Source organism: Liolophura sinensis, chromosome 3, assembly GCF_032854445.1.
Source record: "Liolophura sinensis isolate JHLJ2023 chromosome 3, CUHK_Ljap_v2, whole genome shotgun sequence".
NCBI lineage: Eukaryota > Metazoa > Mollusca > Polyplacophora > Chitonida > Chitonidae > Liolophura > Liolophura sinensis.
The window spans coordinates 22775706-22793947 of NC_088297.1; the positions used below are offsets into that span (position 1 = coordinate 22775706).

The window sequence follows — 18242 nt, forward strand, 5'->3', positions numbered from 1 at the left end:
GGTAAGAGGATGCTGAGTTATAACGCTGCGCTGGCGCGATAACCAACTGAGGCCCACGTTATATCTGGTATCACCTCCTCTTTAAGAGGGGTGTTGTATCTGGTATGGCCTACTCTGTAAGTGGGTGTTATATCTAGTATCGCCTACCCTGTATGTGGGGTTCTGTATATAGTAGCGCCTACTCTGTAAGTGAGGTCTTATATTTAGTATCGCCTACTCTTGAAGTGGGGAGGGGGGTATATCTGGTAAAGGCCTACTCTTGAAGTGGGGTGTTGTATCCGGTATCGCCTGCTCTTTAAGTGGGGAATTGTATCTGGTATCGCCTACACTTTAAGTGGGGTCTTGTATCCGGGTATCGCCTACTCTTTAATTGAGGTGACGTATCTGGTATCGCCCTCTCTGTAAGTGGGTGTTATACAGGTATCGCCCACTCTGTTAGTGGGGTGTTATATCTGGTATCGCCTTCTTTGTAAGTGGGTGTTATACAGGTATCGCCCACTCTGTAAGTGGAGTGTTATATCTGGTGTCGCCCATTCTATACGTGGAGTGTTATATCTGGTAGCGCCTACTCTTTGAGTGGGGTGTTACATCTGGTATCGCCTACTCTGTAAGTGGGTGTTATACAGGTATCGCCCACTCTGTAAGTGGGGTGTTATAACTGGTGTCGCCCGTTTTATACGTGGAGTGTTATGTCTTGTAGTGCCTGCTCTTTGAGTGGGGTGTTATATCTGGTATCGCCTACTCTGTAAGTGGGTGTTATACAGGTATCGCCCACTCTGTAAGTGGGGTGTTATATCTGGTGTCGCCCATTCTATACGTGGAATGTTATATCTGGTATCGCCTACTCTTTGAGTGGGTTGTTATATCTGGTATCGCCCACTCTGTAAGTCGCCTTAATCAACAATGAATAGAGTTTGTTAACTACTCAGGGAGTGGAGATTAAACTGGTGAGCTATAAAAACAGAAACTTCTGTTTAGTAAATCATAATACGGCTTTGTTAACGAAGCAAAGGATGTGCTACATGTAATTAAAGCATTCCCAGCATTATCACTGCCAAAAAACAAAGCATTTAAAGTATTTAAAGTGGGATACCCCATGCAAACAATTGGTGTATAATAAACATGAAGAACGTTTGATAAATACAAGAAGTGTTCGTTCATTAAAAGAGAAACAACGTAGATGTTTTGGAAGAACTAAATCGGTGGTCCACAGAAAGAGAAACCCCTCCGTCGACAACGCAGTCAAGGAACAGTTATTCGTAGCATTACCATTAACGCGAGAAATCTTAAGAAACTTTAGTCCAAAACGAAGCCGTTGTGTATATGATTTTAAAAGCAGATACCTGGAATGAAAATAAAAATATAATAAAAGCATGTACATGTATATCTTTATCAATGGAATCAGTTTAACAACTTTTCCCGCCTAGAGTTCTACGTGTTAAAGTCTATTTCTTTTAGCGAGTCGTCTATAATCAGTTGTCTGTAAAATCAGATATCAAAATTGCCTTTATTCAGTGACACGCAACAGTCCAAGCTCTACACATTGATACGCTGAACACCCATATTATTACAGAGAAAATGCGGTTAAAATACGTTTAAATATTTTAATAACGTTAAACTCCATCAGCTTAGTTTCGATACCAAAAAGTCATTGCCTCGGGTGACGTCATAATTATTAAAAAACATGTTGCATGTTAGGCAGTGGGCGTGAAGAGTAATTTGTTTTACCATGTCTTCACCAACAAGCGACAAGAACACGCAGTAGTACAACCTACACTACTGTATCTGCGAACAGACTACATGGCTTTAATTTCCTAACATCCATCTCTAAATCCACACCGCAGTGAATACACATATTACAAGAGATAAAATAAAATTCATTTCTCAAATTTTTAATATACTAAATGTATGAAGAGATCTCACACAACAGCTTTTTGTAATTGATGGAAACGTATATTCTAGTCCCCACATACAGACTGACTCCTTCCGGTATATTACGCATAATGCCGCTAGGGGAGCGGCTATTATTTACTATAGACACTACATTCCTCCCACCTTTCAGAGGAAGAAAATTTGTATGCTAGGTCATAATGGCACAGTATTTAACACGAAAACTGTACGTTTTCACGTCATTTAAAGTTCATTATTCATTTTCCGCATAACGTTAATATCAATTAGCAAATAAAATGTCAAATAAAGTCTCTCAAATAGTTCACTTTTGATGAACTGAATTATTTAGTAAATAAAACTCCCAATTACTATAACTAATACAGGCTTCGAATGGTTCGACTTGTAAAATGGTCACTGTTAAGAAGAGTCACATTCATTTTCAGGGTCAGTTAGTCTACACATATGCCTGGAGGTAAGTCGGCCTCTTTCTGACTCCTGGGTACCACTTCAATGTCGGGTTTCCACAGTTGATTGTCGTTGGGTTCATTGGAATGTCACTGATGTCGTCGATGTCGCCCGAGGTTGATACTGGAAACTGGGTGTCAAGGGGAACAGCTTTAAGCTGAGAACTGTTTCTAGCCAACCATTCACCATTTGGGCCTATAAGACTGATCATGGATCCTTTGACAGTCTTGACAGCGTATGTCTTTAGACTGCATCTCGTTGTCAGTTTGTTCTCTCTGTTGTTTTATTAATACTCAATCACCTGGTTTGAAGACAGAAATTTTGGCTCCAAATCTTTGATGGTAATACACCTTCATTTTTGTCTTGGCTGTGTGATCTAGAGATCATGCACTGTTGTGACAGTCAGGAGATTGATGGAGCTCACAGGTTTGGGGAGTTTTGTTTATTTGGTCGACTGAATAGAAGAGTAGCTGAGGCAGCTCCTGATGTTGAGTGAGGTGTGGCTCTATAATTAAAGAGAAATTTTAGGTATTTCTTCCAGCCCTTTCCTTGGGGAAACGAAATACGAATATCTTTGTCTGTTGTCCGCATAAACCGTTCGGCTGCCCCATTTGATTTCGGCCAATAAGGTGTGATCCTGTTGTCCCGTTACTTTAGCAAAGTGGGCAAAAACACGTGCATTAAATGGAGGTCCATTATCTGATTTAAGTACATCCACTATTCCTACTTATTGAAGCACATGTTTCCTGAGCGAAGAACAACGAGCCTTGTTCTATGTAATACCGTGTCTGAAAGAGTAAGGGTCAGTTCATGTCTCAGTTTCTAGCATCACTTCAAGTGAAGGTCATGCTTATTTCATCAACCTGATTGAGTTGCTTTCGTCAATTTTGTCTTTTCTGATTACGTTTTGTATGAACCCAGGATAGTCTGCAGCGAAGGTGATTTTGAAATGGTGTGTTCAGGTACGAAGTTCACATATTGGTCAGCAATGTCTGATCATTTAATGGTTTAGATCGTTGAGGGTGTCTTGAGAAAAGAATGGGCAAGAATATCTTCTCCCATTTGGTACACAAGTGAGAATTCATAGGGTTGGAATCGTAATTGCCATTTGACAATGCGTGCTGGGGGTTGAGACTGTGGTTTGTTGAACATTGGATCAGGTGGTTTGTAATCTGTTACAACTGTAAACGGGGTTGCCGAGGATATAGATGTGAAATGTTTCACATGCCCAGACAACTGCAAAGGACTCTCGCTCAGTTAGGGAATATCGCCGTTCAGTGCCTGATAGAGATCTGTTGGCATAAAACAGGTTACGTTGTTTCCCATTTGAGTCTGAGTTAAAAAGCCACCAAGTCCAACAGGGCTTGCGTCTACGCAGCTTTGGGTCAAAGTATGACACAACAGGATCAGACGATAATGCATCCTTAAGTTGCTGGAAGGCTGTTTGTTGTCGATCTGACCATGGTCCTGCTGTGTTCTGTGGGGCCAGCTCTCGCAGAGGATCCGCCAGTGTTGCGTAGTTTGGAATAAACCATCATACGTAGTTCGTCAAGTCGAGGAAATTCTTGACAGCAGCTGGGGTCTGGGACACCGGCATGTTCTGGATGTCATGAGCTTTCTGAACATTTGGACAAACACCATCTTTGAAGAATGTGAATCCGAAGAATGATATTGAAGATTTTTGAATTCACGCTTGTCCGTGCAAGTTTAGGTTAAGGCTCTGATGTTTAAGACGTTGCAGAGCCTTGTGTAGTAAAGATCGTTGTCTTGATCATTCTTGCCATATACAAGAGCATCATCATTGTTAGTTGTAAATGTAGCTCGTGAGCCGTGGATGTAATTCAGTCTGATGGTATCCTTGCTTAAGATCCCGTTTTGAGAACACTGTACCACCGTTAAGATCATCTATCACTTCATCAACTGTTGTCATAGGATATCCTTCACGTTGTACAGAGCGTAAGCACGTCGACGCACGATCGCACAGTGTAGTCTTTTTTTGGGTACAACGACGATGGGGGAAACCCAGGGTGTACGACCTTCTGCTGGTGCAATGATGTCTGCATTTCTAAGAAACTTTCGTTCAGCTTCTACCTGCTACCTTAAGTGAAAAGGAAAGCGACGAACAGATTGAGCCACTGGATTAACGGATGAGTCAGCGTGAATCTGGAACTGATGGCCAACTCCTTGGAAACTGTCAGAAAATTCACAAACAACTTCCTTGACATCTGTTGTAGTCAGGTTCTTAAGAAAGTCTGGTTTAGGTATGGCGTTCACTGAGCTGTCCGGAATCTGTATGTTCCAAGTATGTTGCTGTGTTAAACTCAAGAAGCGATATGCAGGGTTTGTCAGTGACGTAGAATTCAACATTGCATAATTGGTGTTCATTTAATACAATGGCTTGAAAAGTCCCGAACATGGTTAAGGGTGTGTCTGCGCCAAGCACATATACCTTAGGTTTGGCTGGTTTTAGCAGTGTGGATGCGTGTTTTGATATTGTATCATAGCTGGACTTGTTGACTACATTTACTGATGCTTCACTGTCAATCTACACTTTCAATGTGGCACCGCCTATACAAACATTTGTTGTAGGTTGTTTGGCACCAGAGTCTAAATGTCCAATGTGGTTTCTGACTGTGAACGCGTAGTCATTATCTGATGTATCATTCTCAGATGTGGAATCATCAACTGTATATGTGGCGTCCAAGTAATTTACATATTTCTCTTTCATATCCATATGTTGTCCATTCATTTGTTTTTTGTTTTGTCCACCATGACATACTTTTGAAAAATGGTTTAATTTACTGCATATCTGACCTTTAGCTGGACAAGGGTTTCCTTTATGTGGACAGTTTCCATCGCAGTTCCTACAGATATTGTTAGATCGGCTGTTTGCGTTCTGTTTCCGGTGGTTGTGTGAGCAAAATTTGTAACTTGGTTTAGCTTTGACTGGCGAATTTCAACACTGTTTCCGTGTTGTGCACGTCGGTTTGCTACAAGTTGACAGTGTTGCGGGCGTGTTCAGAACTGGTTTCGATGTGCTGGAACTACACATCTTATGTTTCAAAAGCTCTAACAACGTTGATAATATCATGAAGCTTTATGTTTACATCTCTGAAAAATCTCCGTCTAAGATGAGTAGGCTGACATTTTTCAACGACTTGAACAGCAATGGTGTCGGAGGCGTCAGTACATTCACATGTACCAGCCAAAGACCTTTGGCGAGTAACAAACTGCGAAATAGACTCACCGGCTTGCTATTGGGCTTGTTTGAATATGTATCTCTCAGGACGAATGTTTTTCTGTGGTAAGACGTAATTGTCTAGTTCTTCTGCAGCATCGGGAAAAGAGTCACCTGTATTGGATAGTCCACGAAAAACCTCCTGAGCCGATTCGCCTGCTAAATGAAGAAGTGCTCGCTTTGACGTATTATCAGTCACGCCAATTGCTGTGATGTAGAGTTCGAACTGGTCGCGTCATTTTTTCGAACGTGTTACCAGGGAAGTTTGATCGACGTCTGTCTGGAACGGGGGTATAGTGGGTAGGTTGAGTAGGCCTGCTATAGCGTATGTTGTCCGTTTTAGCTCGTCATCAAATGTAATATTTGTGAAGAGATCTCACACAACAGCTGTTTGTATGTGGTGGAAAGGTATATTCTAGTCCTCACATACAAATAGGTCTGGCTCCTTGCTTCTGGTATATTACGCATAATGCCTCTAAGGGAACGGATATTATATACTTGAGACACTACACCAAAACGTCTAAACAATTTCAAATATCGCAGTCGACAGCAGTTTAGGTAAAACATGATGAACTCCGCCCAATATCCAGCATACCACAGGTTTTTGAAATAATTCTGGCATCACCCAAGGCAATGGGCACTTGCGGTCGAAAGCGAGTTAATGGACCTTAACATCATGAATTAGAAAAAAGTGTTCTAACTTCATTTTCGTTCCCAAAATATGAGCTTCCAACATATCCACGTGTGGTTATGGGTCACTGACTAAAGGCAGTTTGGTAGCAGGTATGATTGATTTTACAGATCGCTGAACATAGGTCACTCGCAAAAACAAAAAAAAAACGAACAACAAAAAAAAAACAAGGAGCAGGGAATAAGAACTACTTCTCTTTTAGAGTGATCTCCCTTAACTCTCGTTCAAGCCTGGCAATCGTTTATTTTCTACCAAGTTAAAGGATTCAATCTCTTAAATAAAGAATGAAATTTAAGTTTAATAATATTGGATGTAATGGAATTTAATTAACATGTAAAGAAATTTTGAGCCTGTCGTATGTAAAAGCCCTGTTTTGTCAGCATTGCCTATTCGCATATTGAGTGAGAGCGTTGAGTAGAGAGCTCCAGCACTTTGCGTTCTTCTTTAAACTTTGAAAAAATCTGTTTCCTGAAAGTGACACCCAAATGTGGAAAACAACCTTTCATTTTTATAAACGTCTGAATTCAGATTGAGTTACGAACCAAGGCCTGATCCGATGGAGGCCTCGGTACAAGTGTAGAGTGACTGACACGGACAGGCTTTACCAAGCACCAGACCTTCTGGCTTTCCCGATGCAATCGGATTGTCCGTCTTCAGGTAACAGTCTGTGCATAGAGAGAATCAACATAAGATATACTGTCGGCTTTAGAACACAATATACATGTAGCAATAACGTACGTACGCACATAGGTATGTATGTAGTCTCTGGTTTTTTCTTCGTACTTAACCTATTTTCTGTCATTTGACGCTAGTAACACAGAACCAAGTGTGGGTTCTCTACCCTATACCGAGACCAGTCATATGGAAGTTAACGTAGGAAGCTGTTAGCACAGAGCCTACTCTCCCACCTATACTGAGCCGTTAGCGAAGAATCGAGTGTGAGTTCTCTCCCCTACACTGAGATTAGTCACATGGGAAGCACCATTTGTGTAATACCATTGTTGGCTTCACAACATAGTATATTCCCAGCCATAACACTGATAAGTTTTACGTCAAAGACAGACACTGGCTTTATAATCTTTTTACAATATATCTTTAATTGCACGTACAGCACTGACCGATCCTAACGATATAGGCCTACCCTACGCGTATTATTAGCGGCCCATGCGCGAATGTTGGCAGCATCCCGATCATCGCATCTTACGCGGATCTTGATCGGCCTGAGCATGTAGTCTCGTTTAGACCGCTTTATGGCAGTTTAGCCTTTGTCTACTCGCTAGCTATGAAAATGACACGAAGTATCTCCAGTTTGCTTACCTGTCAAGGCAGGCGTGGTGACCATAACAGTATAAGTTAATGGTTTGCCTAACTCTCACTCATTCAAGCCACTTAAGAGATGAGCTAGTCCAAAACATGATCTTCGAGTTGCGCTTTCCCGTTTCTCGACAAGGTTTATCAGTGTCAGTCGAAATGTAAAATCGTAACCGCATCTAAAGCTGTACTAATATTACTAACTAGCCATTCATGGTGCCTAAACTTTCATGTATATTGTTTGTTGTAACTACATACCGTATTTAGGACTTAATAGCGAATAATTTGCGGAAACAGTCAAAAATCTATGTCCGTATTATGATAAATACGTGGAATTAGTAACAACGCTGGGAACTAGACCGTTTGTGAATGTTCTATAACAAGCTTGGTGTCGAACAACGCTGCATTTGTTGTAAGTTACATGAGTTTATGTATGAATAAACTCATCTTTATATGAGTTTATTCACATGTCAGTGTATGTCGTAAACCCCACGCGAATGATAGTCGGATCCTACGCCCATCATACGCGAATCCTACGCCCATCATACGCGAATCCTACGCCCATCCTAAGCGGATGGTTCGCCCATCTTGGTTGTATGATCGGCGTATGATGTGAACATCTTCCTGTGATTTTGTCCCTCCCTACCCACATATTCCTACCCATATCCATGTCAGATATATCGCTAGGATCGAGCAGTACTGTAAAAATCAAAAACTAAACTGAAATAAAAACACAAGGCGTTCGTTAATTTAGACTTCTTCCAGCGTCAGTGTGCTTAGCCGAACCCGGGGTATAACACCTGATACCCCCACCTCCACCTCGATCTCCTCCTCATCCCAATCTCCCATATCGTTAGTGCACTGAGTCTTACCCGAGTTGTAATGTCCAAGGTTGGTGCAGATCCCTCTGTACTCCTTCCCCACGATGCTCCGTCCTATTACCACGGAGTCTGGCTCGTATTCCAAGCAGCACTCATTATCGGTGCAGTGAGTGCCGTTAGCACAGAACCTAGGGTGGGCTCTCTCCCCTATACTGAGGCCATTCACCTGGAAATTAACACAGAAAGCCATTAGCACAGAACCTAGGTTCTCTCACCTCTGCCGAGAACAAGCAACTTGGAATTAACACAGGAATCTATTAGCACAGAACAGTGCGGACATGCTTCCCTATACTGAGATCAGTCACCGTGGAATTTACACAGAAAACCGGTAGCACAGAAGCAAGTATGATCTCTCTCCACTACAATGAGGCCAGTCACCTGGGGAGGAACTCAGGAAGCCATTAGCACTGAATCTAGTGTAGGCTCTCTCCCCTATACTGAGGCCAGTCACCTTTACAGGACGCCGTTGGCAAGGAACCTAGTGTAGGTTCTTTTTCGTATACTGAGATCAATTATCTGGGTATTAACACAAGGAGACGTTAGCAAAGAACCTAGTGTGGGTTCCCTGTCCTGTACTGAGGCCAGTCACCTAGGAATTAATACAGGAAGCCATTAGCACAGAACCTAGTGTAGCTTCTCTCCCCTATACAGAGACCAGTCACCTCGGAATTAACACAAGGAGACGTTAGCCCACAACCTAGGGTGGGCTCTCTCTCATATACTGGGACCAGTCACCTGGGTATTAACACAGGGCGATGTTAGTTCACAATCTAGTGTGGCTTCTCTCCCCTATACCGAGGCCAGTCAACTGGGAATTAACACAAGAAGGCGGTAGCACGGACCCTAGCGTGGGCTCTCTATTCAGCGGCATTTATTCAATTTAATACCAAATTCTAATCCAAGTCAGAAATCCATGAGGTACGATATTTTGTGAGTCATTATAATCGCCAATGTGATGGGTATCTTTCATTGATATGAATGTTCAAATCGATGGAAATTGAAGACTTCAGATCTGAGCCAGAAGAGGAGAAAACTCAATTTGTGGTTAGTACATTGTTCTGCAGTAAAGGGTCACTGTACAAATTTTAAACTTTGAACAAAGCATTTTATTTGTGGTTGTGTTTGAATTTTTAAATTAAGTCTTAAGACGTGTGATTAATACGGACCCTGGTTAACAGGCTGGAAACTTAAAATGAGACACCAGGTGAAACAGTGAGACACCATTGGTCTTTGGATGCTTTATCGGTTTGATCATTTTTAAAACAATAACTGAGGCTTTGTTTTATGATAAACAAAAACCAACACCCGCTGTAGGGGGAAGGTATTCTAGCAACCTAAGAATGGTTGTGCGTTTCCCGAGGGCTCTACCCTGTTTCCTCCCACCATAATGCTGTCCGCCGCGGTATAAGTGAAATATTGTTGAGTACGGCGTAAAACACCAATCAAATAAATAAATTAATAAACAAGCAAAAACCAGCTTTGTATATAATAGACAGTTAATTTACCAAATATTTTATTTCCAGGAAAGTAGATTTGTCTGTGATCGATTTTAATTGATGACATCAGACTCCAGATTAGACAGACCTGGGTTCATTTCCCTTTTTGTAAAGATGGCTATGTAGAGTTCCTTGCTTTCATAAGTTCTGCTCTGAGCTTAAGAGGGGAAATTCCGCCGATTTGATCTCGTGTGATATTAGATGAATTTCATTGGACACTGTTTATCTTTCTTCATAATAACCTCGTTCACACGGGGAAATGTTCACGTTTAACTCCCCTAGGGCCGGTGGATTACGCCTGTACTCCACATTAAAAAAGCTGATCATCACCGCACGTCATTAAACCTATAGGAAGTCAATTAAATTCTGTTTTGCTGCTCTTTTCGTGTGGTGAAGGTGATACTAGTAAAACCATTCTTATGCACCTGGTTTGACTGGAAACGGTTTGTGTGATGTGAAAAACTTTCAGCATGGTTGATAATGCACACGTTTGAATTTACAGGAATATATTAATTAATACAAAGAAGAAAACAGGGTCCCCTAAACGGATATAGTTTTTCAACTTTCTGTTGCAGGTGATTCCTTAGCTTTGAAAGGCGCTGGTATCAAACTGGTAGAAGACTTTGCTTTTTCGCTTTGCCACTAACGCCGTATACGTTTGGTGGATTCTTTTGATTCAGGGGTTTGGGTAAATCAAACAAACACATAACGGTGGACTAGATACGGCTCACCTTGCTAACAGCTAGAACCCCAATAGCAACGATGGAAATCACTACCAACTTCATTCTGGATTCCAGGGATCAACTGTTTACGGACAATCACGTCTACTTTAAAACTCGCTGCTCAGTCATCCAAGGTTATCTTTTAACATCGCTCTTTTAACCCCCAGATAATGCCTCACTTATCTTACCCACGTGTTTTGGTGGAAATGTTCACACGCCGGATTTCACATTTTCAAATAGCTTATCTGAGCGAAAAATAGCTTCTGTATGCACTGAAGAATAAAAGGTTATCTATGACCGTTTTAATTTCCACTTTATCTACGATTTGAGAACATACATTTCACAAGATGTGACAAGAAGTAAATGAGTATGCTTTATGATGAACTGGTCATAGCTTGTCAAATTTCACAAATTTTTCGTTTCAAAGTGTAAGGTTTTGTTTTGACCGTCATATTATTCGTCTTTACATTTATGGTTTACTCTTCAATATTGTAAGTATACCACGACCGTCGAGAATGCGTGGTCAAAGTCTGATGGAAACCACAAGCTATCCACAGTTTAATATCAAACCACGGGAGGGAAAATCACGGCTGAATTGGGATCAGGCCCCGGTATCACTAAGTAATCTTAGACTTATGTCAAAACTTCAAATAAATTTAAAATGGTTATTTCTTAGGTAACATAGGTAAAATTGCATGAGTCTGTACAAGTACTCTCCAATGAGATTATCCTCATTAAAATGCTGGAACTAATTTCGAAATTTTACTCCATTGATTACTTCACAATTGCTTTTCTACAATGTTTCTTTCATATGAAAAGTTGGATTACTTTCAAATATGGTCGAACACCTCCGTTTCCGGAATTTTTATTTCTAGCAGGCGTGCGAGTGTGTGCGGAGGTGTTTGGGTGTGTGTGTTGAGGTGGGGTGGGGTGGTTTGGGAGAGGGGTGGTTGGGGGTTGGGGTTAAGTTGCTTTGTCAGATAAAACGCTGGTTCGGTGCAGCTATACGACCAGCTATACAAACGAGGGTACGTGATAGAATCACTGCTGCGTCGATTGTGGCTTTAAGTCAGGAAGTTTGAAAAGTAGCTGGCGCTGATCGGTGGTTAACACCTGGTACTCTGGTTTCATCGACCCGTAAACCTCCCCACCTTACGTGTGAAAAACTGAGTATTAAGTAAAACACCAACCAAATGTATATATACATTATTTGTAGCTAACACCGAAATATAACATTAGAGAACCCCAGCGCTACACTCAGCCGAGTTAAAAGATTCTCAACAAAAATATAAACGCACCAAGCAGATTTTTATATTGTTTTCTCTCAGTATAAAATACCGTGTTAACTCAAGAATTAGGGTAAGTAGTTATCATCAAATGTGACTTCAATTTCCCACAGATTTTCACATTTTGCTTATGAACCTGACAAGTCCCCTAAGGAAATAGCCAAGCCAGTGAGAGCTGGGTTTGAACACGCGCCGGATTTATGGGCAAATCAACTCATCAGAAACAAATACGTTTCGTGCCAGACAACCAGGGACATAAAGTTAAAACTGTTAACTATTTCAGATGACAAAAAACGGAAATGTTACCAAATGGAACACCGGGTATTCTCAATGAACAGCTTTATGTATGTAGCCAATCAAATAAACCAGTTTAATTTTCACACAGTTCAAAGACATTCTTTGGCTCCTTGGATTCAAAATAACAATCTTGGGGGTTTTATTTTAGATTTAGATATGTAAATGTATTTAAATTTGACTTCTTTAAATAGCAAGTAAAATATTCTTCAGGCGTTATACATCAAGACAAATAAACTGAATGTATGCAAGCTTTACACGAGGTTTAGTGAATGAACACGAAGACGTTTCCTTTATATTTCACAAAGCACAACTTCTAGACGAAAAGCTGAAGGGAATGCACCGCTGCGACGCTGAATGCACAAAGCCCCCCGGCGGCAACATTCCATCAGGGAAGGTAATCCAGTGTTTCACTGGGTTCTTGCCTTCTCGTCAAACGCTCAGCTCTTCGCCCAGAAATGATTCTTTAATTTGTAATTCAAAAAAGGAGTTAACAAAATATAGATTATTCATCAAAATTTAAGGTAAGTCCACCACCAGATTGTTTACGAAACGGTTGGTTCCGTAGAATTTCCCATCACGCTTTCTTCAAGGCAAGATAGCCGATTAACTTCCGGTACAGGGTCTTGCAGCAAAGCTTCGATGTCCTCCATAATGTCCATAGGGTTAACCCGGAAGAAAATTCGATCGACTGGAAATCCAGCACGATTTATGAGGAATTTTTCAAAATTCCATCTGACGTCACCATTCCTTAGGGGCCTATAGTATATCCCAGGTCCGTCTTGCTTGAAAATATCAGTAGTTGGAGGACAATATCCCTAAAAAGATAAGAAATATACAGATTTATTATTCAAATTGTATTTAAAAATATATCATTGTATTTATTTACCATATAAGCAGTGAATAGAAGAAAAAAAATCATAAATACATAATGTAGGTACGTTGGATAAGGTGCTGTAAAAAAGTGATATTTTAATTCATTATAACCTAAATTTACCTTAAAGCTCTAACCATCCAGTATTAAAAACGAGAAACAAAAGTTTCCACATGCAACATGCAACAAAGGGGCGAGGCTGCCATGCAACAAAGGGGCGAGGCTGCCATGCAACAAAGGGGCGAGGCTGCCATGCAACAAAGGGGCGAGGCTGCCATGCAACAAAGGGGCGAGGCTGCCATGCAACAAAGGGGCGAGGCTGCTATGCGAAGTGGGCGAAACTGCATAGACTTCATCCTTTCGCATCGCAACTTCACAGCACTTGGTATTAATGGAGGCATACTGTAACCCTTATAAACCATCATACTAACTTGTTCAAGTTTAATTCACGAGAGGGGCAATGTCAATATGGCTTGAAATCGTTTTTTCTCTTCAGTCCGATAAAACGATACGATAAGTTCGCAAAAAACTAGTTTGAACAGATGATCATTCCTGTGTAGTGTTCTTGGAGACACAGGAATGATCATCTGTTCAAACTAGTTATTTGCGAACTTATCGTATCGTTTTATCGGACTGAAGAGCAGCGGATTGCAGTGGGTTTTCTCCCGGGCTCTCCCCGTTTTTCCTCCGACCATTATGCTGGCCGCCGTCGTGTAAGTGAAATATTCTTCAGTACAGGTGTAAAACATCAGATAAATACAATAAATAAATAAATGAAACGAGCTATTTTCAAGCAAAACAAAAATGACGCTGAAGTCACTGATACTGATACCCTCCTGTTTTACTACAGACCACCGTGGAACCTGATGTTGTAAAACCATTTTACTCGATTGAAGAATGTAAACAAAAAAAATGGAGCTATTTTCTTAGACATTTGTAATGTTCTTTCGTCCGTTATATACTCCATTTTAGTGTTTTATGTAAGGCCTGAGGGAAGGATTCCCAGTGTAATCGCAAGGCTTGTTGGCTCAGGGATGGGAACTGAACAAAGACTTTGTGTACCCCAGAAATTGATTGATTAACAGCCTAAAAACTGCTATCGTGTTTCATGTCGGGAAACGAAAGTGAATTTCACATTACCTTTAGGTAAGTATACAGAGGATGTTCGTTCTTTCCGTTCACCTCGATCTTTCAAAAAGCGGGAAGTCTGGTACAAAACCGGATCCTGACGTACGTATTTTAAGTTGTTCATGAATTTCTGTCCCGTTAGCGCCAGGCTCTTGCTGAAATGGAGAAATAAATAAAAATATGTACAACCTTTTTTCTGTTATGTCGCAAAAAAGCAGAAAAAAAAACTCACATCTAAACAATGTATTTGGTGACGGAGTTTCGAGTCCAGCAGTCTGTATTGGTAATGAATGTTTATTTTTTATTTATTCGTTTGTAATGGTCAGGGAAGCGCACCATTTAAAAAATATTACCATTATATGTATACGACAAATCAATTAACAATATAGAGGATACCTATGTTATGCATTTATTAAACTTGAATGGTTTATCCTTGTAGAATCTAGTAAAATGAGTCATAGTAAAACCTTCAGACTCATGGGTCATTAGGTCATCTCGTGCTACCAGGGTAACACGCATTATGCAAGACGTGACCAACATGTGATGTCCAGTAAACACAAAGACGTACATGTGTTGTCCCACATTTGACGTCCCTGTATTTTGATACGTGATGAATAACAACACGTTGACATCAGAGATACGGAAACTCGAGACCCTGGGGACTGTCCTTAGAACTTCCAGTTTTGACACTCATGATTGTTAGTGATGATCTGCATTTGCGCAGAACGGCTGGAGAGGTCACTCTGGTGACATCGCCGTAAACAAACCTGTGGGAATGACCCTTGGCAGATGTAGGCACAGGTGTAGAATTACATTAGAATTAGTATCGCGTATCACAGGGATAAACCGCAGATAGTCTTAAGTTCGGAATGGTACACGCCCCCCACCCTTCTTCCCCACCTCAAAACCCACTATTCTGTATGATCACGATACAACAGTATTCCAAAATAACATTGTACGCAAGTAGGTAAGCCAGCCAGTTTGCAGCCAAAAGGTCTGGGCAGTCCAATTCACTCCACTAACCACACTGATTTGCAATCGTTCAATTAAAGTGAAATATTCATTAGTATGGCATTAATTAGGGGGGGGGGGGGGGGGGGCTCCGTGGCTAGCTCGCTAGCGCAGCGTAAGGACCCTGGCTTCCTCTCCAGTCGTACGTGGGAAGATCTGCCACAACCTGCGGATGGTCGTGGGTTTCCCCCAGGCTCTGTCCGGTTTCCACCCACCATAATGCTGACCGCCGTCGTACAAGTGTTCTTGAGTACAGCGTAAAACACCAATCAAATAAATAAATAAATAAATATGGTGAGAGGGAAGCATCGACCATTCGCAAGCTGCTGTAAGACTTCTCGTAAGACCGGAGATAAAGTGGTAAACATAGAAATACATAGATAGGACACAACATCGCTACGGTTAAGGTTTCGGTTCCAATCTTGAAACAATCTGAAGCTTTCAAAAATGCCACGACAATTCCAATTACAATCCAAAACTCTTAACATTCATGAATGGGCAAACTAAACACTTGACGGCGTTTGCCACTGTCTAACATAGGGTGCATTGGTATCGTGTTCATTAATGTAAATATTTACTTATGCGTTTGTTTTTCAAAATTTTTGTAAATTTTTGATAAAGTTTTAAAAAAAAATTCGGTTAGAAATCCATAACTTAGATGAACATATACATATTTAGGAATTTATCATAATGATGAGCTCTTAGGAAACACTTATTGGCAGTTGTAAAGGTTAGGTCGATGTGTTTATTGTTCAATGAACAATTTCTCAGATGTTCGTTGCGGAAAGCAGGTTCTTCACTGAATAGACATCACTACCACGTTACCACAGTCTCATCTTAAAAACTCTCAATTTCACAAAAAACGGCAAATTTCTAATATCTACGACTGCTATTTATTGCTATGCAATAGTCCAATTGGTAATAAGTACGAACAACCAATCAAGTAAATAAGTAAATAAATCAGTACGAACAATGACCCGAGACGACTGGGAACAGGGCGTTTTGGCAGAACACTGCTGGATAGCACATCTCAAATCCAAAAAAAAATTGCATAATTTTAATCTATTAAGCTGAAATTACGACTGTGTATGCAAGCTATTCAAACTATCAGAAAAAATATTTAGAAACTTTAAATATATGGTAAAAAACTGATCGATTTATAGAAGAAAACTGGTCAGACATTTTTCAAATCATAGTGTAAAACATTCAATATTCACCACCTGGTATACAGTTAAACTTTTCTTATTTTCACTGTGCGATTGAATTGATGTATCATATTGTATCTAGTGAAACTCGCTTTAGGCGGTGGTCTACACAAACAAAAGAACAACCTCGAAACTGGGCAGAGTTGTACAGATAATAGTAGTCCACAGTTTGTCGTTGATCCAGTTATTGAGCTGCTGGGTGTTCTAAAATACCGAGTGCTTCCACATGGTAGAGGGATGTAAATTTCCACAAGAGTCAGCAAAGAATATCGAAGATGGTTAGTATATTTCTGGTAGTATATATATATCCTACCTTGCCAAACAAGTTACAAGGGAATCCTAAGATTTCGAACCCCAAATGGGCGTATTTTTCTTTGAGTGCATTCAGTCCGTGGTACTGGTGAGTGGAGCCTCAGAAGCTAGCCACGTTGATGATCAAAAGAACCTGGCCTCTAAACCTGTTAAGGGAGACCACTTCCTTGTTGTGTACATCGTACAAGGAAAAGTCGTACACGGTCGTGTTGGTCAACTCTGTGTGCTCGCAAGCGTTGTGGTATCGGACCCACGCTTTGGCTGTCATCAACCACGCCAACATGGCGAGGCAGACTGCTTTTGGGTCCATGACTGGTGGGCGCTGCACCAAAGGCTGTGTCCAGTGCCGTACTTCTTGCAGTCCTACACCGTAGCCAGATACTGGGGTTCTGGTGTGTTTGCTAAGCACGAGCTTATATAACCTCCTGTGTCAGGCATCGACGTGTCGAATATCAGCAACCCAGGGGAGATCGGGAAAAGGAGACGGTCACGGTGATGCTGACGTCACAGTATACGGTGGACTAGACAGGCCAACTAACCGGCTTCATAATAACGGAATGAAAAACTTTAACGTAACCTGTTTATCCATAAAACATCTCTCAAGCATTTATAATAACTGTGAGACGCAATCTTAAGCAACGTTGCAAGCGATACGATTGAGCAATGTTACCATGGACCGATGCGATTCAGCAATATTGCAGTTGAGCGATGGTGCGATGCGATAGAGCAATGCTACACTGGAGCTATTCGATTGAGCGATGCGATTGAGCAATGCTGCATTCGAATGGTGGAGCGATGGAGCAATGAGATTGAGAATGTATCCAATGGGGCGATGGATTGACCCAATAGAGCAAAGTTAAAATGGAGCTATGGAAGTGAGTTATGTTGCGATGAAATGGTGGAACTATATAGAGCGACAAAGCTATGTGATTGAGTAATGGTACGATGTAGCGATGGAATTATGCAACGTTAAGGCTAAGGTATTTTTGTTGAAACACGAATGGCTCTTTTCGGTTGTCATAGTTGCGTAAAATTCTGGATTTTTGAAACATCATCGCGCCACGAATACATGAAACTACAATTTGTGATTGTTAGCCACTTGGTGTCATGGTATACGAAGATTCCATTCAGTCTGGGTTAAAATCAATTACGCTGATCGGACTGGTGTTCTTATTTGTCAAAAGATCTAAACATCAAGAGTTATTATATGAATATAGTCCGGTACTATCTGGAAAATATTCTTAAACACGTAATAATGATGTAATTCTGCTTCAGTGCCATATTGTTAAGGGTAACATGTAATCTGCCAGAGATGTTTAAACAATCTAGGCAAGGAACAATTTACAAATCATCAACAATTAATTCGATGTTACTAAGACTGTAAGTAAAACCGTCATTCATAAGGCTTTCACTAAGTATTCATTTATGATCATGTGTA

The 18242-nt window shown here is 40.8% G+C and overlaps 1 protein-coding gene across 1 annotated transcript; it reads right to left on the bottom strand.

The window, feature by feature from the left end:
* Positions 1–8345: 8345 nt before the first annotated feature.
* On the bottom strand, positions 8346–17220 carry LOC135463470 (glutathione peroxidase 7-like). Its single transcript, XM_064740728.1, is given in 4 exon segments — positions 8346–8642; positions 14289–14341; positions 14344–14431; positions 16806–17220. Coding segments are annotated over 4 exon segments (747 nt in total). The 5' UTR covers positions 17115–17220.
* Between the last annotated feature and the right edge of the window lie 1022 nt (positions 17221–18242).